Genomic DNA, 24,760 nt, shown 5'->3' with positions numbered 1-24,760 from the left:
TGTAAAGACCATTACAGAAAGAGGTTGCAACTCCATCCCTTATTGGCAACTTAAAATAAGTTTAGAAAATTATATTTTATTTGAACATGAATTTTATTCTAAGTAACGATAATGGTTTTAATGGGTTTAGTTTTAGTTAACTATTAAAATCCAAGAGTGAAACCTGAACGGTATGTCTTGAGGAGCTTTAAGAGATTGTGGTGTAGCGTGTCTGTGTGGAAAGGTCAAGTTTCTCACCAGGGGCGACAAATTTACCAAATAAGCCAGGTTTATTTCAGTTAGTCTGATTTATTTTCAGTTGATTTAGTCCAAAATAAATTGGACTAACTGAAACAAGCCTGGCTTATTTGGTAAACTTGTTTTATGAAACAGGCCCCAGATCACACAACAAATGTAACCTTAAACACATCTAGTAAACACACTACCCCCTCGTGGCTGAATATATAACTGCAACTACACAGCCAAGAAATACAGCTTCTAGCTGCAGACTGTAGCAGTAGCCCCTCACTGCAGAACACAAGATCCAGGGGGCGTGGTTGGATCCACATCTGGTGGTGGGTTTAGGGATCAGGGGGTGGAGACAGGTAGGTTTAGGTATATGTAAGTTGGGAGGAGTTGGATCCGGATCCAACCATGCCCCCTTGATTCTTGTGTTCTGCAGTGAGGACCATCTCAACTGTAGCACAATGACGTAATGACTAGATTTCCATTTAAATCTCTTGCTAGAATGCAAAACCAGTAAAGCATGTGCTCATATTTTGTGTGGGTGTATGAAGTGAAGTGTTGCTCTGTTTCTGCCTCATTTTCGGTGCCCTCGGAGCCTAACTTGCCGCCTTTTGCTGGCAAGGACTATCTGGCTTTAGGCTGTTCACACTAGATCTGGCTGTTTTTAGTCTGGTCAGATTTTCTGCCGGTTTGATTTTTACTGTGCAGTTGTTTTTTCTGTCCTGTTTTTATAATTTTCTTGTGCTTCAGTTTGTTTTATTTTGTCTCTTTGACTCTGCTGGCATTTTAAGAATTAGATTTTTATTATCAGTGGTATTATATGTTGTTTTTCCTAGTTTCTATCTCCTAGGATAAAAAAGGTCAGCTGTAAGTCCCCTAAAGCCATATTTTTCTCTGACATTTGGATAGGATTGTTTCATTTTAGCACCTAGTGGCCAGTTGCATAAAATGGTTAGGCTAATCTTATTAGCAAGTCAGTTAATTTGTAATACTTAGACTGGTCTAATTTGAATACAAAAAGTAAGACTGCTGAATAACTGCTAGTTAGTCAGCACTAAAAACACAGTCTTAACAGTTTATGCAACCAGCCCGGAACTTAAAAAATTGGTTGTGAAGCAGCAGTTAGCCTCCATTTATTGTAAAATTGATATATGAATATGCACATAAACATTACACAGTTTTCAAAGAATAATGTTTTAGTGGAAAAATATTGGTAATTCCCCGTTTTTAATCTAGTTTAGATTAGAATAAATCACATTTAGCCTGGCGGTTGCAAGCGGTCTAGCAGTAAATGTTCAAATATTTCAATGCATCTAAAGCTCAAATCTTTCTAAGTTGTCATTTGTTGGCGATCATGAAATAGCGACCTAAGATGCAACAAACAAAACAGCTCTGCAGCTGACACAGATGTATCAAAAACAACACCACTCAAATTCAGGAATATTTTTGTATTTGAGTAAAATCTACTTGAGTACACTTTGAAACAAGAGTACAACAAAATAGAATATACTTCAAATGTTGAATATACAAACTAGATTATTCTGAACACAAACATCTTGTTCTCCCTCTTTAAGGACTAATAAAATCAAAAGAAAAATGCGCAACAAATGTATTTGACGTGAGAATGCATGCTGATGATTGACCTTTTTGGGGGGGGGGATTGGCATCATTCCAGGATTTGGATCCAGATTTACTTACACCTAATCAGTATGGTCTTTTTTTTTTTCATCTGGTTGATTGAGACGAGAATGCAAAAATGCTTTGCAGTTTGCTTGCCAATAATACTGTGCTTGGTACAATGTGTGAGGGAAAAGAAAAACATCAAACAAAACATGAGCATAACACAAAAGCTTAATAAGCTTGACTTAAAAGAATAACGACAAAAACAAAACTGTTCTAAGGCTGCATTGTTTAAAAATTCAGTAAACTGTATAATTCATATATACAAAGTCCATTTCTTCCCTTAGTAGAGGAGGAGGGAGAATCGACCCGTTCCTGTGAAACACAGGCAGAAGCATGCGCTCACAGTGATCGTCAAAAGAAACTGCTGGTTTTGCCTTGCAATTTAAATGTTAAAGAAAAAAAGTTATAAAAAGTTGAATTTATCCTCCCTCAAAGGTTCACATACTTGACTACTTCAACTACTCACTCCTTAGTGTTCTGCTTAGATGTTATTAGTGTCAAAGTTAGATTTAAAAAAAAAAGTTTTAAAAAATGAGAAATGTAGTGTCCTTTACATTGGTCCCCTTAACAACTCAATTGAAATGATGGACATCCATATTTAATCCACATGATGTGAGAATTGTGGTCTTCGCCTGATTTTTTTTTTTTTTTTAATATATAAAATGAAACCACAATTGAATTCCAAAACTGTACAAGTCAACAAATCTCCAGTTTGTACTCTCAGAATGTGACTGAATGGTATCTGGGGAATATAAGTTCATTTATTATTGTTCATGACTGACTAAAGGCATCACTCTTCAGCTCTCTGCTTCAGACTGTGGATTTGAACCTTCCTCTACAACCACTGCTGCTGCTTCCTGTGTGGGATTGTCCTGCTCAGGCTGTTCTGCTGAAGTGCTGTCAGGTTTCGACTCTGGGCTTTTTGCTTTCGGAGAAAGCTGGCTCTGATGAATCTGGATCTGAACTGGAACTGACACGGAGTAGATGTCGTCTGAACGGAGATTGGGACTTGAGTTTGCGTCTGGATTGAAACGGGGACCTGCGTCTTCACCTGAGCTGGACTCTGCTGGGCTGGAACTGCCAATCTGACCACCTGCGCCCCTGACGCCATAGACATGGGTGCAAGGGCTCGGACGGCGAGGGGGGTGCCCATCAGATTGATGCCTGTTGGGGTGCCCGGTTTGGCCTGTAGCTGGCACTGCGTGAGCTGGGTTGCGGGGATGGTGATTATCTTAGCGAGCTGGACTGTGATCTTGTCACCGTTCTCAGCCGTGGCGGGAACCATCGTTGGCATGGTTTGGATTAGGACTTTGGGTGCGTTCGCACCAGTTGCTGAGCCGGTGTTGGTGGGTGCTGTAGTGAAGATTGAAGAGTTCGCTGACTGCACAGCCACCGTGGAGATCTTCTGTCCCAAGGAGTTTGTCATTACGACCGGCACTTGCATAGCAACCCGCACAGTCCTGGACACAAGATAATGTTTTAAAACATAACAGTCGAAAAAAATTTTTTTTTTTTACACAAATTTAAGACTGGTTACCTGGGGGCATTGGGGATAATGGTGGCATGGGACGGCTGCGATGGATCCATTGACGTAGAGACCGTTACAATGCGCTGAACAGGAGTTGCAGTGAGCGCAGCTTTAGCTTTTGGGGAACCGGGATGGATCATAGTCCTACCGCCCCCTCTCAAGATGGCAGGGGTTTTGGAGAGGTCAGTTGCTAATAGAGTGTCAGATGAGGGAGGGACGCGCTCGTAGGTCTTTTCTCCGATTACGTCGTCGCCAGGGTCGCACTTATCGTCATCGATGACGACAATGTCTTTAGGCATTTCCTTAAACTGATACACCAACCTCTGACCCTCTACTTTAGCCAAGATGCCTCTCTGATAGTAATACCTGAGATAGAAACAAAGAAAAATACAACATTAGAAAAGTTAGTTCTAGTTATGGATACCAATGGCTAGCATTGCAAAACGTGTTGGAAAAAGTCGTCTTATGGTGTTTGCACACACAAGCTCCTCACCTGAGAGCTCTGCCCATGGTTTCATAGTTCATGTCTGGTTTGTTCTTGTGTTTGCCCCAAAGCTTTGACACAGCTTTGGAGTCCACTAGTTTGAAGATGCCCTTCTCCCTCTGTGTCCACTTAATGTATCTGGGACAGGTGTTCTTATCCTGCAGCAGGTCCAACAGGAACTCCCACAGGTATGTACTTCCTGTAAGAAAACAAATATCACAAAAGTTCAACTGATTAATACTTGCAAATAAACAGCCACTGACACTCCAACAAAACACAACAGATGTAAAAACTGAATTTAGGTATTATAACTTCATAGGTTCCATTTAAAAATAAAATAAATATTACCATGGATGTTACAAATACCTGTGTAGGTTCAGTAATTTCACTTTAATGGCAATGAATAGGTTATTTTCATTGCTATTAAAGTAAAAACAAAAAAAAACTGTGCATTCCAATAAATCTCAATCAAACTGCAGTTGAGTTATTTTGAGTAGGTTAAAAAAAAAAAAAAACTAAATAATACAGCTGACTAAGACAATAACATAAAAAAAACACTATTTTTGGAGTTATCTGTTTGCTCTCTAAAGTAATGATTACCCAAATTACCCAAAATTGAGTACAACAAATACTATGATGTATACAATGTACAACAGAAATACATCAAAGTAATGAGAAAAAGATTGGATTACAGTACATTTCCTTTATGATTTTGCAGTTAAATATGACCCAGATGTTTCTTCACCTACTGATTATGCACATCATGCATATAACACTGAATGTATGAGACATACCTTTCCCTTCTCTAGACTTCTTCTTGATGCCCAGGTCTGGAGATCCGTTTGAAATGTGGTGGGGTTTGGGTTTCCGCCCAGCTGAAAAGATTAGACAAACGACAGTTAAAAGTTTAACTTAAAAATTCAAATAAATGTATAAATAAATAAATATAAAGTTAACAGAATATATTCACAGACATCCCATTTAACTAAAAAAAAATAATCTGAATATTGCCTTTGCCAGTGTTCATGTTCTCACATTTCCTTCTTTTGGTGGGTTCCGTCTCCAGCATCTCCGGCTCCTGAAGAACCGTAACCACCTCCATGGGCTCCGAGTCCTCTGTGCTGACCTCCACCACTGTCTCTGTCAGCACATCAGGTCGCATGGCAGCATGCAGGAACTCCGAAGTGTTGACACATGGAGGCACAAATACCTCTACACAACAGAAAAAAAAAAAAATTTAAATCATGTTTTACCCACAGTGTGGCTATCTACAGTCTCATGTTTTTTGTGATGTGAAAGCTAGAAGTGAGAGAGCAGTGCTCACCTGGGCTCCGGTCTCCACGCAAGCTGGAGGGAGAGTCCATGTGTAGAAGAGCTTCAGCAGCCTCGATGGTTTTGTCAGAGCATTGAACAGAGCCATGAACTGATGCTTCCACTGCAACAGACAGAAGACACAAAAAACTTTTTAAAGACAAAAATACACTGTAATAATAGTTCACACTATTACTGTTTTTAATGTAAAAACAATGTTTTCAACATTAATGTACTCTAAAATGTCATTTATTCCTCTCAATGAAGAGATACATTTTCAGAAAAAGTCATCTTTTGTAAATTTATAAATGGTGTTACTTTTGATCAACTGAATGCACCATTGCCAAATAAAAGTTTTATTATTTTTTAATCTTCCCAACCTAAATTTTTGAACAGTAGTGTAATTATAAAATGCCCCATGCACTGGACTGCTGGTACATAAGCAACCTCATGTTTCAAATTGAATAGCTGTACACTTAACTGACAATAGAGGGTGCTAGTGGGTGGAAAATGTGCATTCATAGTTACTCAATACCATAACATAAAAAAAAAAAAGGAAGAGAAAAAAAAAGGGGGGGGGATCACAATCAATCCCCAGAGTGTGTGACATGTTTATGCATGGGTGACAAGAAAACTGGTCTAGCAATGGCTATAAAGAATAATAAAAAATGTTTTAAAAAAGTTCACTGACTTTTTTAATTAAATAGACATATATATATATATATATTTTTTTTTTTTTTTTTTTACTTTATGGTTGAACAAATTATTTTATTGACATCCATTTAGTATGGAAACTAAATCAAGTGTGTGATTGACACTTTAATATGGTACTTAAGAGCTTTAAAACGCTACTACAGTTAAAGAGTAGTTAACACTGAAACTATATTACTTCCAGTCACTTTGTCACTGCAAATAATCAGAAGTTAAAGAGTTGACATGAGTGACAGACAATGCAAGTTGAGCACTCTAACAAGGAATCACTAAATATAACCAACACAAATGGTTAAGAGAGAACATTATATGTAAATCCCATAAGGACCTATTAATACAAAAGTGCAACCTCTTAACTATAGCCTTCTTGAGATTCTGCCTTTGCGCCTAAATAGATCCAGGGGTGTCATACCTGCAATCAGTCTACTCAAAGCCCAATTAGTATGCTCTAAGACAGTTTGGATAAAAGCATCTGCTAACTGACAAGTCACTTCCTTGGACGCACTTATTTAGAAACAGGTGCGGAGAGGCTGATCTCAGACAAGCAGTTCATGCATACATAGGGCAGAACCTCCAGCCCTGCTCTCTTTGACGTTAACATCCAGAGCCATTAGCACCTGTGCCAGTCCATCCAAGCCATCACTCAACTCCCATTACAACCTGAGCCTGCCCATGTTTGGCTATGCGTGTCTATTGCTGCACACAGGGGCTATCTTTAGGCAGTCCCAGTAATAAACACATACACACACAGTGTCCTCTAGAATGGGTGACCCGGCATGCATTTACTTCCTGTATTCAGACAGATCTGCCCTTGGAGACAGGACACAAATCAAAGTGCAGATATTAAAACAAAAAAAACTTATGGTGTACATGATTACACACTGCAAAGTTAATATAAGGGGCCTGCTTTCAAACAATTACTATAAAACAGAAAAAAAAAAAAAAAAAGTATAACATTTGTTTTGAACCACAAGTGTTATATCTTTCAGTCCTCATGGATATAGATTTAAAATGATAGTTAACACACAAAATATATTACAGAATTTAATCACCCTCATGTTGTTCCATACCATAATTTTTGGAAGAACACGAGGATGATAACTGTTGACTATTTATGATTTAAATATTCCTTAAAGAGGCCAAACAACTTCTTCAGAAGTATGTTTTTATCCAAGAATAAACTAAAATAAAAACCTAAACACAAAAATGTTAAAACTCGAAAAAAAGTCAAAACAATACTAAAAGCTCTTTAAACAAATAAATTAATTTAAATTAATTTAAAAAAAAAAACTTCTGCCGATAAGAACAAGTAATGAAAATTCACATAACACTACAACAGCTGCTATAAATATCTAATAACGTCATTGCTGCTGTTCATATAATAATAAATACATTATTATTAGCAATAATTCGGCAAATCGTAAACAACCAGTACAGAAGACTTTATATTGTGGTACTATTTTTCTGTCACTAAAATAGCGGTCCACTAGAAAGTAGTGCTGTCCCTCCTCACTTCCGTGTTTACAGTCGTCAGAGCTTTCCCTCCAGTTCTTTCTGAAGACGCTCTCCGTGCTTCCTGCCACTCAATCCCCGCCCCGAATCTGATTGGCCTCTTCTCTGATCAACGCCCCAAGAAAACGGCAAGACGATTGGTCAGGTGTAGGATTTCGAACGCGACGCCAATACTATTGGACAACAAGCGCCGTCACTCAAAATGTAGACAGCCCAGTGGAATAACAATGCTTCCGCCATCAAATTAGCTCTAAAATCTAAACATTAAAAGGAAAAAAAGTCAAATATCCACTCGACACTTTTACAGCAACACCTTTCTGGTCCTAAAAAGACAGTGTGACATTTAAAGGAATAATTAAGCGATAAATGTTGCTCACTGAGCTTAACATTCAGCGCTGAAATGTGCAGAAAGCAGTGCGACCACGTTTAGATAACGGGACATCTGCGACATGAAGCAAACATGGATTTTATTACTCAAACTCAATGTTTTCGACATACGTCTTAACATTATTAATAAATTACAATGCGGTTATAATGTAGTTGCTCAGCGTGTGTTTTTTCACCCGATATGCCACATTTCCTTTGACGATGAGGCATCAAAATAAACCAATCGTTAAACGTAAAGCTCTCAGGCGCTATTTTATGAAATATATAATCCACTCAATAGATTAGCTAAAATTCACATTTTAGCAAACTGGATTTCAGAGTTAAAAATAAAACTCAGTGTCCTTCCGACTCCAGACAGCGTGGCAAAGACGTAGGAAAGACAACATCTCTCCCACTTCCTGGTTTCAGAGCAGCGCACCACCTCCAGAGAAACCCGTTATTCTAACACAGTCCATATTTAAAAACGCCCTCAGCGCAGGGCAAACTCAACACTGTGCACGCTGCTCACGCATAACAAAACACACACGCCTGCACGCTACTTTTCAGCACTCCAAGAAAGCAGATAAGAAAATTAGGCAACGCCATGCAGGTTGCCAACCAAGGTGATCACTTCCTGAAATGCCCTCCATTACTTTACAGCACAACTTCACGGATCTCAGCGCTGCGGCGCGAGCACCGCTCTGCTGCGCCCCAGACAAACCCACGCTGGCGAGGTTGAGCAAGCGCTTTGGTCGTTTTACCTGCTCGGATAAGCAGATCGAGCTGGTTAGCGGGTCCATCATGCAGCGACGTCGCCATGTTTCGTCCAGAGGTGCAGAATTCACATTGACTCGCATTGAAAGCGTTTAGAGACGCACGACTCGCGTATCACTCCGCCTCCACAGGAAATCTCCACAAACTCAACAGCGCGCACAGATCCTTCCGCGCCAAACACAGGAAATCCTCCGCGCGCTCTGCGTTACGTTCGATTTACGTCAACAAGCATTAACAAAAAAAAAAATACTTTTAAAATATTATTTAAAATAGCAGTTAAAATTACGCACATACGTATTGTAAGACACGGGAAATCTAAAATCCTCTACAAAGAAAATATATTGAAGTTAGTGAAAATAACTTCAGATTTTTTTTGTTTTGCTGTCCTAAACATTTTTTTTAAACTTTCAACTGTCATCTAAAGTATCTAAAACATAAATAATTGAAAAGAACTATTCTGAACAGAAAATATGTGCATTTCTTTTCCCATATTCTTTTATGCGTCTTATTTTGTATTTTATTAACAAGTGGCACATACCTGAAGTAAAAATATTCTTAAACATCTTGTCTTTTAAGCACTTTAAACTATGATCTCAAAGCATCTTATATCATATATATATATATATATATAAACTCTTCTAAATAGACACGAACGTGTGCATTTATTTCCCCTTTTTTGCATCGTATTTTGTATTTCATTCTTATCCAGAGGGACATTCTTTATAAGCATCTTCAAATTCAACATCTTAATGTTATTATGGCATTTTTGTAACTGTGATATCAAAGAATATAAAATATTTCTGGACGAATGATAAGGGGGCAGTGGTATTATGATGTCACGTGACACTTCAGTATTAAGTATTATAAGTATTGTTATAATACTTCCAAAAAGTATTATGAGACGAATAACCATATTCTGCGCAACACTTCAAAGAGTGCTCACAAGAGGGCAGTAGAGATTTATCATAAAACAGGGCCTTGGCAAATCTACACAATTTATACGCCCTCATCCTCATGTAGCTCCTAACCATTGTTACTTACTTTCTTTAGTGAAACACAGAAGGAGATGAGATAATAATAATTAAAAAAAAAAATACAAATAAAACAAAAAAAAACGTGTGACCATTTACTTGTTTTTTACCCATACAATGAAGGGGGTGAACTTTTTTTTACATTCTATATCTATAACAAGACAATTTTGATCAGAAATTGGTTGTAAAAATAGAAGCATAGCCCTGTGTTTGGCTGATAGTAACTGTAACCAAAACAAGAAAGCTATCTTTGGGCGACATGGTTGATTTTCTAGCAGAATCATGCTTAAGTGGTTACCCTCTGAAATGATGTATCACTAAATAGCCCATAAATCCTGGACCATAGGGATAGCATTCTATATACAACGTATAATAACAAATAGTCTGCAAGCACCAAAATAACCAGGGTACCTAACTATTAACATAACTGAGACACAAGAAAGCAATGTGCTGCTATTATAGTCTACTCTCCCTGTAGCGTTTAATGTCCATCAACATCCACCCATAAAGTATTTTCATTGAGCGATTCAGTTTTACAAATGCATAATGCTGGTTACAAGTCATATGTTCACAAACAGCAGCTTCATAAAGTTTCTCTGCCAACAGCAACTACTGGAAATCACAGGATTCAAAATATTTTAACATGCAATCAGGAATAGAGAGCATTTTGTTCAAGTGAACAAAAGCACATTAAGTAAGGCTGGTAGTTGTGGTAAAGTGTGTGCAAAGGGTTTTTCTGCCACTTTGATGGGGAATTCAATACAGATGTGTTTTGAATAGCTAGAAGTTTATGTATATCGAATTATGCAGACAACGTTTTTATTTGAAATGAAATGTGTGTCAATAATTAGAATGCATCTAAAATACAGGTCCTTTATAAAGGAATGTGACAAAAAAAAAAGAACCCTCCCAATTAATATGAGCATACAATACTACGGCTATACTACTATAATAATAAATTATTTTTAAAAGATATTATTCTAGTATCTTTCAAATGATAAGTCTATAGATACATTACTACTGCAAAATAATATCAAAAAACAAGTATTTAATGTAATAATAATGATAAAAATAATTTTATTTTACAACAGTAAAATTACATTACTAGTATTTATGTCTGTTGTAATTCCTTTCTAACATTACGCCAGAGCTTTTATTTTGGTGGAAAACTGCAGAGAGTCTATAAGCAACCCAAACTCGCAGCACATGCAGAGATGAGTATGGAACCCTGAAAACACTGAATCATGAGCTGCTTGCATCTAAATGAACAAAGTGCAGCGCTTTTGCTCTTTGATTCATTTAATTAAATCAAAGTCTTTCCGAGTTTATAACTGACTAAGCCTATGAGGTAGTGTAACAGAGCATTTATATTTAGGGTGCTTGCATTAAACATTGTGTATGTCTCCATGCAGTGATGTTGAAACACAAAAGGGTTTTATCTTCAAATTTCCTAGCCAGGTGTTTGTATAGGTTGAGTGAAAATCAGCTGAGAAAGACAGAATAGTAGTTGTTGTAACAGTGTTCTCACCTGTCTCTAGCACTTCAGTCTCCACCTCCTGCTCCTCAGCAACTCCCTGCATCAGGTAGGTCTCATCATCGTACACCAGCACCTGAGCAGCGAAGCCCTGCTCCAACCGTGCACTGGGCACCTGCTCCACAATCACCGCAGGGTACTCCACCTCTCCTTCCACCTCTCCCTCTATCTCTCCCTCAACCTCATACACACCCTCCTCCTAGACGGAGAACAGAGGTTGCATGAACAAGAAGAAACTTGAAATCTCAAAATAAACTTCCTAAACATTCATTCTAAAGAATTAAAATTTCTAAAGTTGCTGTAAAGTTTTAATACACTATAATGAACACGTTGGACAATTCTTTGAAACACTAAAGGGACTTTCACAGGATAACTACAAACATGGCTATAATGCTAACTATATTAGCATCCACACCAATGGACTATAACATTCTGTTTATTATAAGCACATGATGCAGATTGGCTTTCGTTGTTTTATTGTTCACCAGCTAGAAAAAAAATCTTTCTGAAAGTGATTCCAACGATATCGTTCTTGTGTCATTATCTTATAAATGTGACCCTGGACCACAAAACCAGTCATAAGGGTCCATTTTTCGAAATTGAGATTTATGCATCATCTGAAAGCCGAATAAATGAGCTGTCCATGGATGTATGGCTTGTTAGGATCTGACAATATTTGGCCGATATACAACTATTTGAAAATCTGGAATCTGAGGGTGCAAAAAGAAATATTGAGAAAATCACCTTTAAAGTTGTCCAAATTAAGTTCTTAATGCATATTACTAATCAAAAATTAAGTTGAGATATATTTACAGTAGGAAATTTACAAAAAATCTTCATGGAACAAGATCTTTACTTAATGTCCTAATGATTTTTGTCATAATAGAAAAATCAATAATTTTGATTAGTGTATTTTTGGCTATTGCTACAAATATACCCCAGGGACTTAAGACTGGTTTTGTGGTCCAGGGTCACAAATGTGGTGTATATTTCCCTGCTTAGGAAGATTATTGAAACCTTATAGTTATTAGTGATTTACTTATTAATAGTAATTAGTTATTTTTACTATTGGCATCACATGATCCACTTTGCAGCTTATTCTGAGCAAAACTGCCTACTTTTACAGGAAAAGATGTTCTGACCAACATGTAACTTGACCACAATACAAATAACAATTTTCTTTTTTTATGAGACACATGCTATCAGAATTCATTTACTCTGTTAGCGCACAAATAATTTTCAGTAACTGAAATAAAGGGGAAATAATATGAAATACAAATATTACATGAAAAACGTAAAATACTTGGCAACTAACTGAAATAACTTGAAATACTAAAATTACTAAAACTGACAAATGAATTAATAATAAAATTGAATTAATAAAAAGTCAAGATGATAAACTTAAACTAAAATTAAAACAGTAAATAGCCTATACAAATAGTCTAGTGGAGAACAATTCATCCATGCAATTTGCAGAAAAAAAAAAGTTTCTCTTCATAACCTTTAGTCAAAATCTGAAAATTTGCTTCCATTTTAGAATAGTGTTCCTTCTCTGATGATTAGATGCCAAGAAAGTGAGTTAAAAATCAAGACTCCATCGGTTTTCTCATTCAATATTCTGTTTAAAATGCATCATAATACTGAATTAAAGCTGGTAACAACTTTGGGTTCACCCAGATTTAAAAAAACAAAACCGGATATAACTCTCGGGAAAATGTTGAATAAATTGGTACACTGGCACACACTTTCTGATTCTGGCAAGCTCTAATCTTATTGGCTGATCTTCAGTAAGTTCCTGCCAGAACAATACAGTCAACAAACCTCAGGCCAATAGTCAAAAATATGACAGTGCAAGATTATGGTAATGTCAGCCAATCACATCGGAGCTTGCCATATTTGAGCACATCAGACTGTCAGGGAAAGAACACTGTGGATGTGCCATTTTAACGTGAGACTAGCAGCAAAGTAATATAAAGTGATAGATATGCTAAAAAATTATTTTGTAGTGGTAAAAATCTTACCGTAAAATGGTCGTCCTCTGCTGTAATATACTCCACCACGGCTCCTCCACTGTCTACAAGCACCACAGACGTCATGACTCATACCCCACACTCTACTGACCCCTGTGGCAAACTCCAGGACTGCAGTCAGACAGCAGAATAAGAGACAAAAGACAAAGTGAAAAAAAGATCAATAGCACTGCAAAAATAACATCTCAAACATTCATGAACCTCAAGTTCAGAGCCAAAGCAACCTGCTGCCCCGTTCTCCAAGTCTGGTTCAACAGGAAACTCACTCTTGCTAAGGAACAGAACACCAAAACAGGAAGCCTGCTTGTGAAACACTGAGGCCATGGCAACAGCCAACATACTTTGGTTTGTGGAGCTGAAATGACAACTACTGCTGCAAAAAAAAACCCTCACACATTAAAAGTCTCTCAAATCATCATCTTAAAAAAAAAAGAAAAAAAAAAAAAGAATGGGAGAGAAACAAGAAGCGTCAGCGGGACAGTCTAGCAGCTAAATTATTGAGTGACTGCAACCACACTCCAGACAGCTAAAGTGACAGAGCGACGCAATACAGTGGTGACATGCACATGCTCAAACCACTGAAAATGAAAGAAATGGTTCAACTAAAAATTAAGGCTCTCTCATTATCTATACACTGTCATGCTGTTCCAAATCTGTATAACATTCTTTTATCAATGAAAAGACGAGGTTGGGCAGAATGTTCTTGCCATTCTACAAAAAAAAAAAAAAGCACCATAAAAGAATGACATATGACTAGGAATGAATTATAATTCCAGTCACTGAGAATTATCAGCCTAAAGTGCCATTTCAGGTTTCCAGAAAGAGTAAATGTGAATGGAAACCATTACGTAGGTTAAATGTTTAAAAAACAACAACATGCAATTATGCATGAACTAACAGTGATGATTTTTTTTCTTCTTTTGTATTACAATGAGATTTCACATGCATTCTCCTATTTCTCAAAATTAGTGTTTTAGTTATCTGATGTTTAAGATTAAAAAAAATGTTAAAAGTTTAAATGTTAGTGAAATAATGCCAACTGAGGAAAAAACAAGTGTAATCACTAAGAAAACCTTAGAATAGGCTACTTTGCGTCCAATCAAATTTGAATGTTAAAATTTAATTATCCAAAATATCTGTTTTTGGCCAAGATATTTCATTTCATCACCATATACAACTTGTGTGCTATATTTCAAAGTTGTGCACCAAATGACAGTAGATAATATGCACTTAAACTGTACTATGTACTGTCTAGCACATGACATTTGAATGGCTAGTTTGTGTCAGAATCTGAAGCCTATTCCCTTCCTCTATGTAATTAAACATTCAACACTTAATGTTTTTTTTTTTTAATAAATAGATATATCATCTGGATATTTGAAGTGCACTTCTTGTTAACATTATTATTAGTGTAAACGCACTACTTGGATTATGTATACGGCAAACTGAGATGCACTTCAAGTCTTCTGTTGTCATACAGTTTGGTTTGGAACCAAAATTGGAGTTATTTCAAATCGTCCCCTCCACTGCAGCTCTCAAATCACATTCATGTTCATGTACACTTAAATAACGGCACGTATGGTGTAACCGCTCACATTGCAAGTCGCATGGGCTACATTTCTGGTGCTTTTTTGCAAATTTTTGGAGATTGCTTTAATCCGCTTTCATCATTATTGTATTCTCTGTTCATAGTAGAAAGTCATAAAAAATTAGAAATTTTCTGGAAAACGTCTTCATGGCAGCATGGATGTTTGTTATTCCTCTCATTAATCACAAAGAGTAAATAAAGACGCCATAGCAACAGACACTAAAGATTGTTAAAGTGCTCTAATAAATTCCCTGCCCAATTGCCACAGCAACACAATCACAAAGTCTGTGCAGGGGCATATAGGGGTGTGGCAACAACGTGACACACACACACACTTCCTCACAGATGCATCTGGATCATGTTATCTGCAAATCACAAAATGACAAGTTTCAGCTTCCCCATTAGAGCTTTCTCCATAACCGCTGCTAAAGAACAACTTATCTTGTATTTTCAGCTCCTTAAATAAACAGAAATCATACACACACATATATATATATATATATATATAGCCTTCAATAACTCATCATCTACACTTTCTGGCTGAATAGCTTCGTGAGTGTACTATTACTTGAAGGGTATGTTTCAATTCAGCACAAGCTATGTTATTAGATAGCATCAAGGAAATTCAAGCAGCAATTCATCTGTTTCCAACCTATTGTTCCTGGTGCAGCTGTGGAATTCCACAGTGTTCCCCTTCCATTCCAAGATGTATTCCAATTCCTTAGGAAACTTTCCTGGTCCACTTCAGCCATTGCTTCTTGTCCTTGCAAAATCTCCACATTCAAAACAAACTGACTCCGCAGAAGACAGCAACCTTCCCCACAGCACCATCAGGGAAACAGTGAGTAAGGACCAAATGAGAGAATTGCACGCAGTCTGCACCGTGGAGTTGTTGCACTCTATTGCTTTCATTTCCTGTTTTGTCGTCCACACCTGTTTCTCTACGTCTTCCTTCTTTAATGGCTCTGTATCTTTCCCTTCTCAGTCTTTTTATCTATCATGCTCGCATCTCAAGGGTGAGGCAGCGTTTGTAAGTTCGACTCAGCATTCTGTGAGGCAGGATCACATGGTCAGAGCTTTCCGAACAGGCATCACATGACCAGGGCACAACGCTGCTTTTGTGTCCTCAACAGACTCTCTAGTGATGCAACGTCCCACCTTTAGAAACACACACACGCAACGGACGCCAAAATTCAGCCTCCACCCAACAGCCCTCCAGATGCAACAAATTATTCCTTAATGAGAACCAACTGGCCTGAGCTTTCTGTCAAAACACGTCACCTAACTGACAAAAACCCACTTCTGTTTTTACTAGATTCAGTTCTGTAGCCGCCTTCTCCATTAAAGGGATACTTCACCAAATATATACAGGAAACATATAGCCATATATATGGCTTTCGATCATGGAACACATAAGGAGACATTTTAAAGAATATTTATGCTGCTCGTAACTAGAAAACACAAGCATACAGTGACAAAGGACTTTCAAACTTTACTAAAGTACTTGTGCACTATATTCAAAGTCTTCTAAAGCTTTTTTTGTGAGCAACACACTGTAGTTGTTTTATTTCAGAATTATCTAGTTCTTAATGAAAATTGTCACTAAAATACTGAATGATTTATATATTTATTTTTTTAAGTTATATTTATGTACTTTTTTGCCTTTATTTGATAGGACAGTTGAGAGCAAACAGGAAAGCACTGGGTGAAGAGAGGGGGGCGGGATTGGCAAAGGACCCCGAGACGGGAATTGAACTTGGGGTAGCCGCTATCGGTGCCGACTAGTGTCGTCAAAAGACCCGGTACTTCAATACCAAGTCGGTACTAAAAAATTTAAAACGTCACGTTACCAGGTTTTTTTTAAGTACCGGTGGTACCGAGTACCCGGTCAACCCGGTTCTTGACGCGTACAGCACTATGATTTCCGCGATGCAAAAAACGCGGACAGAATCTCGGAATCCAGTTATAAAAACGGAATTTACAGTTTAGCACAGAATGTCACGGAATTTGTCAAAGTTTGGATGAATTAATCAAAAGTAGGTCATTACACTTAATTCAAATCGCGACATGGACTAGTATCTGTAAATATTAAGCCACAAAAGTCGATTCAAATATGAATCCCCCATGTTCTGCGAGTCTCTGTGTGAATGAATGAATGAATGAATGGCAGAGATGCGCAGTTTTTTCTTTTTTTTTTACTACCAACTGAAGCGCGTGTGACGCTCGCGGTGATTTCATCATCTGCCGTCTCAATGAGGACATAAATACATAAACAACATCTACAGAACTGCTCTGAGAGTCCCTTCACGAGCATTTTACCGTTTCATTTGAATAAAACCAGCGTCATGTCATATAGCTACACACAGAAATTTAAAGGTATTCATGGCAACCAATCAAAATAAGTTTATCTTAAAGACATCGTGCCAGAAATACAGGTGCTGGTCATATAATTAGAATATCAAAAAGTTGATTTATTTCACTAATTCCATTCAAAAAGTGAAACTTGTATATTATATTCATTCATTACACACAGACTGATATATTTCAAATGTTTATTTCTTTTAATTTTGATGATTAGAGCTTACAGCTCATGAAAGTCAAAAATCAGTATCTCAAAATATTAGAATATTTACATTTGAGTTTGAATAAATGACCGTCCCTACAGTATAAATGCTGGGTATCTCTTGTTCTTTAAAACCACAATAATGGGGAAGACTGCGGACTTGGCAATGATCCAGAAGACGAACATTGACACCCTCCACAAAGAGGGTAAGTCACAGAAGGTCATTACTGAAAGGTGTGGCTGTTTACAGAGTGCTGTATCAAAGCATATTACATGCAAAGTTGACTGGAAGGAAGAATTTGGGTAGGAAAAGGTGCACAGTCAAGCAAAGCCAAACACTTGGGAGAGCTTCACAAGGAGAGAACTGAAGCTGGAGTCAGTGCATCAAGAGTCACCACGCTCAGACGTCTTCAGGAAAAGGGCTACCAAGCCACTTCTGAACCAGAGACAACGTCAGAAGCATCTTACCTGGGCTGTGGAGAAAAAGAACTGGACTGGTGCTCAGTGGTCCAAAGTCCTCTTTTCAGATGAAAGTAAATTTTACATTTCATTTGGAAATCAAGGTCCCAGAGTCTGAACGAAGAGTGGAGAGGCACAGAATCCATGTTGCTTGAAGTCCAGTGTGAAGTTTCCACAGTCTGTGATGATTTGGGCTGCCATGTCATCTGCTGGTGTTGGTCCACTGTGTTTTCTGAAGTCCACAGTCAACGCAGCCATCTACCAGGAAATTTTAGAGCACTTCATGCTTCCTTCTGTTGACAAGCTTTATGGAGATGCTGATTTCATTTTCCAGCAGGACTTGGCACCTGCCCACACTGCCAAAGGTACCAAAAGCTGGTTCAATGACCATAGTGTTACTGTGCTTGATTGGCCAGCAAACTCGCCTGACCTGAACCCCATAGAGAATCTATGGGGTATTGTCAAGAGGAAGATGAGAGACACCAGACCCAACAATGCAGATGAGCTGAAGGCCACTATCAGAGCAACCTGAGCTCTCATAACACCTGAGCAGTGCCACAGACTGATCGACTCCATGCCACGCTGCATTGCTGAAACCAAATACTGAAATTTTAGTACCGTGACAACACTAGTGCCGACAATACTGATTTTGCTATTATTAAAGAACAGAGCATTACATAGATCAACCATTTCAAATAAACAATGTAAAATATACAGATTGCTAATCTAACATCTCATACTGTAAATTTGTTATTCTGTAACAAATTATTGATCTAGTATCTCAATGTAAGATGATTGTTATTCAAGATATAAGCCATAATTTTCAAATAAATTCATATTTTATATTGCCCCATTGCGATTGGTTGTGAGATGCAAGGAACGGCATTTTGGCATCACTAATGTTAAACCTAGTGAAAGTTTCACAAACAAAGTATGAATAAGGACAAATCTAAATTCTATTTTGAAGTGGCGGGAGAAGGCAAGATGTTTAGTGAATGACAACTCAATATGACACAATGCTGGGGCATTTTGGAACTTTTTGATATGTTTTTGCAGCATGAAAAAAAAAACATTGTCTGAAACAGTGCAGCATGAACATTCTGCCCAATATCTCCTTTCACCTGTTTCTTATGTAAATCACAGTGGACATAACATACACAGTTTCTTCCAATCTCATGTTAATCTCAAGTACCTGTAGTATTGCAGTAAGAGTCACGACCATGCAAAGCTTTGGAGTAGTGATTGTCTGCAAGCTATGATATCAACATAAATAAAACAGAAACAAAAACTTTGAATTAGCCTAATTTACCAATGGCTAACGAATTAACAAATGAAGCATGTTGATGGGCATGCTCCTGTTCTCGCTTTGGTTGGTGTGTGTGTGTGCGCGCACGCTCTTCCTGGACAAGTGCCCATACAAGGAATTCCACCCTTTATGACATCATAGAGGGCCATACTTTAAAAAAAAATTTGAAACTTGTACGAACCCGGAAGGAGTGTTTTTGGCACAGAAATACTCCGTTATACATCCAACTAGTTTTTTGAGACTTTGGTCACATTTAGCATGAGAAGCCAACTATTTAAATATGTCAGAATTCAGATTTTAATGAATGAAATTGCATTAGACATCTCCTTAAGAACGGCACAGGGGTGAGCAAACTATGAAAGATTTTTTATTGTTGATTGAACTTCATTTAATATTCTCTAAATCTAGCAACACACTTCTCCTAGAACAAATATATATCAGTTTTACTAAAGGTGGTTCCTTTTTATATATAAATAATGAGTCAGCGTCACACAAAAGTGCAGATGGCAAACAGGGGAAACTGTGCATGAGTCAGTAGGGGTCAAATATTTGAGCCAAACACAGACCAAATGTTGACTGACCTTGTGCAAAATTGGTTCACAAAGCAGACAAATAGTCTTGCATTCAAACGCAGGTATTTGATGACTAAAAATAAAAATAGCAGGTTATGTTCAGTGAATGGTCACAAGTCACATTGCCTCCCACAGCCCCACCACAGCAGTGCACAGAATGCTTTGCAGTCATTTGGTAAGGGATGTGTGCGTTAGCGAATAAACTACAGTAATAATACAAAATATTCACCCCTTGGACTTTATCATGTTTTACATCACAGTGGGGTTAATTAGTCTGATCATCTGATTAATCAAAACATTATAATGTCACCTGACAACAGATCTAATATTATTTAAATAACAAATTAATATAACTTGGAGACATCCCTTGAAGTACAATTAAATCAATAATTAAGAAATGGCACAGCTGTATAACAATCTGTATAACAATCATGCCAATGACAACTCCAAGGGAGCAAAGGTTTTGCATTTAATAATTCCGGCTCCAAAGAGCACTGAACCACACCTTACTTATTTATCTTGCAGCATCTGAAAAAGCATGGAAACCCAGCTTGATCCAGTTATAATGAAGTCAACATGAAATCCATCCACCATGAAATCATGTGAAAAAAATCCATTTTTGTTATTATTTATGAGTTTATTATTCAAGTTGCTTCCATGACAACGTGATTTGTAATCTGCCGTGCCTATTTGTATTCAAACATCATCCTATGATAAAGTCCAAGTCAGTTTAGTGGAGCACTGAGATGTGGAATGCAAGAAAATAAATAATAAATAAATACAATTCAATGCAGGAATGAACATAAACTCACCCTACTCATGAGGATTCAATCTGCAACCCTGCAACATCTGCATGTGGGACTAATCCATCTCACACAGACGTGCTTTTAACACTCCACCCATATGAATTAATATCTGCTGCCTTTGACCTGTCCATGCATGCGCATTTGTCTCAATAACTTTTCGCTGCTTTAAGAACATTAATTATCATACTGTGATATGGAAGCAGACATGTTGGAGATGATCAGAAATGGAGTGAAGAAATCTATTCAAGGACCTGCACCTTTCGCAGACTTTATCGGTTGAAATCAGCAACTGCTGATAGGCAGATCAAAGTCCGCTGTTGTTGACTTCAGCTCTTCCCTCCACTTTCACTAGTCTGAATCAGGGGTTTTCAATCTTTTAAATGCCACTAATATGATCATCCTTGTGCGAGTGACATCCGTTCAAAAATTTAAAAGGCATCTATATACTTTCTTGTTTACAGATATCATTTATACAGTGTGTTTTTTTTTTTTTTTACAAAACATTAATTAAATATTTAGTTATTATTAAAGGGTCAGTTCACCCAAAAATGGAAATTAGTCCATGTTTCACCATGGGGTGAATAAAGGCCTCCTGTAGCATATCGATGCGTTTTTGTAAAAAAAAAAAAAATCCATATTTAAAACGATATGAACAGTTTTGTGTAGGGCTGGGCAAAAAAACTGATTTTTCGATTAATCATTTTTTTTAAATTACGTCGATTCGAAATCGATTCTCAAAAGCCGTGAATCAATCTTTTCCGGTATTTATTTCAGCAAACATTTAAAACAAGATCTGATTAATGTTAATCTTATCATTAGTCTTCTCCACTAACGTTAGATGTCACCCGAATATCATCTCCAGCTGCTCTGAGAGTCACTTCATTAGCATTTTACCATTTAATTTGAGAAAATTACCGTCATATCACATACACAGCAGCTGCAAGTTCCCCACAGAAACCCGTCAAAATAAAAGTTTAATTTAACGTGCAGAAACTGTCATAAATATTACTATTTAGCAGTCTTACGACTCAATGTAACAACAATGCTACTACTACTACTACTAAATATTAATAAATCTTTATTTTTAAAGGAATAATCACATTTGTTTTCTTTTTCATTTTAACAGTAAACCTCTGTTGTGCAGCACTTTGTTTGCCAAAAAATAAAGGGGTTTAATTTTCATTTGATTAGGATAAATTAAATTAATATTTTATGCCTTCATCTGATTACCAGAAAAATTAAGACGAACATTTTATAGGGCCCTACTTTTGTTTTTAAAAAAGGACCCTACACAAAAAACAATTTTTTATTATTAATTCACCATTTGTAAACTGATGTTTACTGTTCATTTTTTTAGAAATATCAATAACATGTGTGTTAAAACTATATTCACTGAATGTAATTAAAAAAAAAAAATCGAGAATCGAATCAAGAATCAAATCGAGAGCTTGCGAATCGAAATCGAATCGAATCAGGGCATCTGAATCGATACCCAGCCCTAGTTTTGTGTAACTTCCGCTATCTGTCGTATGCACGTTCACGAGAGACAGCCTTTCCGGCGGATGACGTAGGACGCCGGCGCAGCGCATGCATGAGTCTCGCAAAAACCAACGTTTGTTTATAGGAGCAAAGTTTCCTTAATTTACCAAAGGAAAACCAATCTCCTCTTGGCTTATATCGAAATCCTGCTACATTTTTCTTTACAAATCCTCGTTTTGTGCTTCTAATTCGTGACCGGCGTTTTGTTTTTTTTCTCTCTCTGCACTCGTCACTAATCACGCAACGCCGATGTCATCCTCCGGAAGGGCTTCCACTTATGACAGTTAGATGAAGTGAGAGAGATGTGTTTATTATTACGTTTGAAATATGGATTTTTTTCTTACAAAAACGCATGGATTCGCAAGAAGAGGCCCCCCCCCCACCCCCGGAGTCATGTGAGGCACGTTTTTTTATGGATTCGTGAACTTTATGTTACGTGTTTTAACAGAAACGCCTGCTGACTGCAATGATAGAGCTTAGAAGAGCCAGGACAATTTTAATATAACTCCAATAGGATTCGTCTGAAAGAAGAAAGTAGGATGGTAAATAACAGGATAATTTTCATTTTGGGGTGAACTAACCCTTTAAGTTGCATTGTTACTTTTTACTATTCATCACAGTACTGTATTGATTTATTCATCTATTTACTCATTTATTTTAATCTATTTTAATTTTATTTATTTCATTAAATTTACTTACTCCTTTATTATAACCTATTGATTTTCGGTATTTATTCCTTTTTTAACCCCCGTTTCTGTAAACATTTCTATGGACCCCCAGCATTCTTTTGCAGCCCCCTGGGGGTCCTTGGGCCCCAGTTTAAAAACCCCTGGTCTAAATGTAAAGATCAGTGCCCTAGATAGACTAACACCATGCCTTGCCAAGGGAATTGATCAAACCCTATGAAAAAAACTCATGTTATCAACACTAAGTAATGCCTTGCATATAGGATCTTTTTAGAGGTGTGCACTTCGCTGTAACACTGTTACATGTCCTGACATTTACCCAGAAAGTGCGTGTAAAATCACTGTTTACACCACTAACTACAACAAAGCCCTGATCCTGCTGTACTCTCTCCAAATAAGTGGGCGTTACAATATAAACACTGAAGGAAATACCACACACCAATGTTATCTCGGTTCCTTAAAAGGAAAACCATCATTTAAAGTATTCCTTTGCTCTTTAAAGAGAATAAAACAGCTTTATTTGAGCATAAACCTTGTGAACAGTGAAGCATCACTGACATTAATGCAATAGTACCAAACCAGTGATACATTTCAAAGCTAAAACATGATATTCACATAAGCAAGTTTAATTTTTAAACACCTTACTTCCATAAAATCTCGATCTTCTCAGGAAAAAGGGAGATATGAACAGCGAATCGTAAATGCTTGTAGTTGTCAACTCTCTGCTAGCAGTTAGCTTAGCCAGACAGCAAATACGACACAGAGGAGCTCACAACAAAACAAATATTGAGGCTTCTAAACGTATAACGTTACACGATAAAACATGTGTCTACATATTGAAGTTACTCTATACTGTAAAGTGAAACTAAAAAGCACCGTAAAGTGTCTCATTAGCTTCGTTAAACAGAGCTAAGCTAATATAACCGCATAGTCCCTCCTAATGTTTCTTCAGAGTATGGAATACACAAAAGTAGATTTCTTACCTTGAAAAGCTGATTTTCCAAATGAAACCCACACTCTGTGATTGTTTGGTTTACACAGACATAAGAAACATTCAGAGTTTGGTGGCTGTGGCGGGTGAGAGTCCGTCACACTGTGGCCGTTAGCGGCTAGGCGCTAACACACCTGATCATCACATACACACATACACGGGTCTAAAGCGACACACTGAACTAACGTTACACTGACTGATGGGCCGCGAACACAAGACCACTGGTCCAAGTCAACTCAGTCCCTTACAACGATCGAGTAGAGAGGACATGGAGGGGTTGTGTTTGCAGACAGTAGATCCAGGTCAGAGTCATGATGTAGTGTGTGTGTGTGTGTGAGTGAGTGAGAGAGAGAGAGAGAGAGAGAGAGAGAGAGAGAGAGAGCTGCACTCCCTCAGAAGCTATTACCTTGATCTATATAGAATTGACTATTGAATAATACTAATGAATAATTCACTACTTAGCACCATACTTATTTCTTATTGTGTCGTATATTTCTTTTCCTTGTATGTACAATCGTGCCAATAAAGTAGGCTACTTTTTCAACTGAAATTGGAAACGGCCTAGAGAGGCCTAGACATCGTCGCAATTAAAAAAATTAATAAAATAAATTATATTTTTGTTGTATTGTTAGAATTCTAAAACGCGAAGGATGAGTTGGTGAGTTCTGAGTGCTGAGTCAAACAAAACAAAATTAAACATTTTATCAAAACTAGCCGAGACTGGAAAAACGAAAGTAAAAGTTAAAGTAACTGAGAATTTAAAAAGGCACAGACTGCCATATAGCAATAATACTTCAAAACGAAATCATGCCACATTTTCATATGTAGAAAATATATACCTGGATAAATGGTCTTGTTTGATATATACTGCACTGTATTATATACCGAATATAATCCATTTAAAATAAAAATTAAATCATTATTTACCAAAAAAAAAAAAGGGTTCACAGAATTGATGCCATACATAACTGGTAACAATTCTGTAACCATATTAATATTCATGTTCTCGTTTTATTGCACAAATAATGCCTTTCTGTTTGTTTTTGTGTAACGGAGGGGGG

General features: G+C 37.2%; 1 protein-coding gene across 1 annotated transcript; it reads right to left on the bottom strand.

Annotated features, from left to right (window-relative positions):
• Positions 1-1,658: 1,658 nt before the first annotated feature.
• On the bottom strand, positions 1,659-24,036 carry elf2b (E74-like factor 2b (ets domain transcription factor)). The gene is given in 10 exon segments (XM_058776497.1): positions 1,659-2,887; positions 2,890-3,368; positions 3,446-3,802; positions 3,930-4,119; positions 4,715-4,795; positions 4,956-5,132; positions 5,245-5,355; positions 11,154-11,358; positions 13,181-13,300; positions 23,692-24,036. Coding segments are annotated over 9 exon segments (1,857 nt in total). The 5' UTR covers positions 13,256-13,300; positions 23,692-24,036; the 3' UTR covers positions 1,659-2,705.
• Between the last annotated feature and the right edge of the window lie 724 nt (positions 24,037-24,760).

This window comes from Onychostoma macrolepis, chromosome 01 (genome assembly GCF_012432095.1).
Source record: "Onychostoma macrolepis isolate SWU-2019 chromosome 01, ASM1243209v1, whole genome shotgun sequence".
NCBI lineage: Eukaryota > Metazoa > Chordata > Actinopteri > Cypriniformes > Cyprinidae > Onychostoma > Onychostoma macrolepis.
This window is presented reverse-complemented; position numbering and strand designations above follow the sequence as displayed.